This window comes from Phaethon lepturus, unplaced genomic scaffold, assembly GCF_000687285.1.
Source record: "Phaethon lepturus isolate BGI_N335 unplaced genomic scaffold, ASM68728v1 scaffold8849, whole genome shotgun sequence".
Taxonomy (NCBI): domain Eukaryota; kingdom Metazoa; phylum Chordata; class Aves; order Phaethontiformes; family Phaethontidae; genus Phaethon; species Phaethon lepturus.
The window spans coordinates 65,736-67,175 of NW_010565502.1; the positions used below are offsets into that span (position 1 = coordinate 65,736).

Below are 1,440 nucleotides of genomic sequence, written 5' to 3' on the forward strand. Positions count from 1 at the left end.
GAAAAATCTAAGATAGCTGTGGAGTGCACAGACTTTTTCAGTTCTTTATTTCAAACATGAAGAATTTAAGTAATTTTAAAAAACAACTTTTAAAACCTGGCCCCCCCTTAGAAAAATAAATTTGTCAGCCCTGACATTCACTTGGAAACCTGTCCCCTTTACCTAAGTGACTTAAGCAGCGGAGGCTCCACAGTGCATGTTATTTTCTGGGTTGTGATCAGATATGTGTATTTGTGTGTGGTCTCTTGTCTTTGAGAGTAGTTAGACCATGACAAGTAACGCAGACTCTCATGTGATCCAGATTTAGGAGAGGTGAGGTTCTGTTTCTATGAATTTTATAAATACCTTCCCCAAACAAATGCTCAAATGAAGAAATTTCCATCAGATCAAATGCTGCAGCCTGTACCTAAGGGCAGTTTAGTCTCCTATTCTATGTTTATTCTCTCCTGTGTTCCATTTCATATAGCCTGACTAAAATGCAAATAAAAACTTACGGTTCGAACAGCAGGAAGTATTAATGTAGCAAGTAAGCCTGGATTTTTTTTCTCACAGTCCTTAAATTATAAGTAACTTCACATCAACAGAATCATACTGATAGAAAATCACTGGGTGAGAAGACTTGGCCAGAGACAAGACAAGAATGTTTTTGTTGTATTTTTCAACTCTAAGTACTTCTGAAAATGAGGTTATTGATACATGCCTACCTATAAAAATATTTTAGAAGCTTTGGTTTCAATCACACTTAGTAAATTCAAAGTAACTGCATCAACTTCAGTGCGATTCTTAATTTACATGACTATCTAAGAGTAGAATTGTACCTGTTGCGTTAACTTCAGTGTTCATTTTGGACAACCTTTGTTTATCCTGAAATTACCTTTTACAGTTCAGCTCCTAACTGAAGAGCTGAAACTTGCATGCAGTGGATAGTGTAAAACAATATAAGTTGCATAAGATGAAGTTTTGACACAGGTAAAATAAACTTTGAAACCTAGAATTCACAGTAACTGCAGTACAGTATTCTATTAAATGAAAATATCTCCTTTTGTATCCATCAGTGCAGGGCTTTTCTGTCAAACTACTACAGAGATCACAATGTGGAACTGTCAAAACTCCTACACAAATTGGGACAACCTCTGCCATCGTGGCTGAGACAGGAGCTACAGAAAGTAAGATAGCATTGAAAAAAGGCTTTTTGAAATCTCTCTTCCACACTTCAGTCATCATACCTAAAGTCTCCAGTAGCTACCAGAAGGTCTTGTAAGATATACCTCTTCAAAAAAGAGTAAAAGATAAAAATTATTTCCATATGCTGGCATGTGGACTGTGAAAATACATGTGTTTCTTAGAGCTCTGGTGGGCCAAATCTGTCTCATAAACATTTCTGAGCCTGTGGACTTGTGGACTACTGTGCACATATGTGGAAGTTATTTGCAACTGGTA

The 1,440-nt window shown here is 36.6% G+C and overlaps 1 protein-coding gene across 1 annotated transcript in view; it reads left to right on the plus strand.

Annotated features, from left to right (window-relative positions):
* The window catches only part of LOC104627098 (bifunctional heparan sulfate N-deacetylase/N-sulfotransferase 3), a 60,073-nt gene extending 58,898 nt beyond the window's left edge, over positions 1 to 1,175 (plus strand). Inside the window, exon 13 of the mRNA XM_010295205.1 lies at positions 1,056 to 1,175. Within this exon, the coding sequence (XP_010293507.1) occupies positions 1,056 to 1,175 (120 nt within the window). The remainder of the gene's footprint in view (positions 1 to 1,055) is intronic.
* The last annotated feature ends 265 nt before the right edge of the window (positions 1,176 to 1,440 follow it).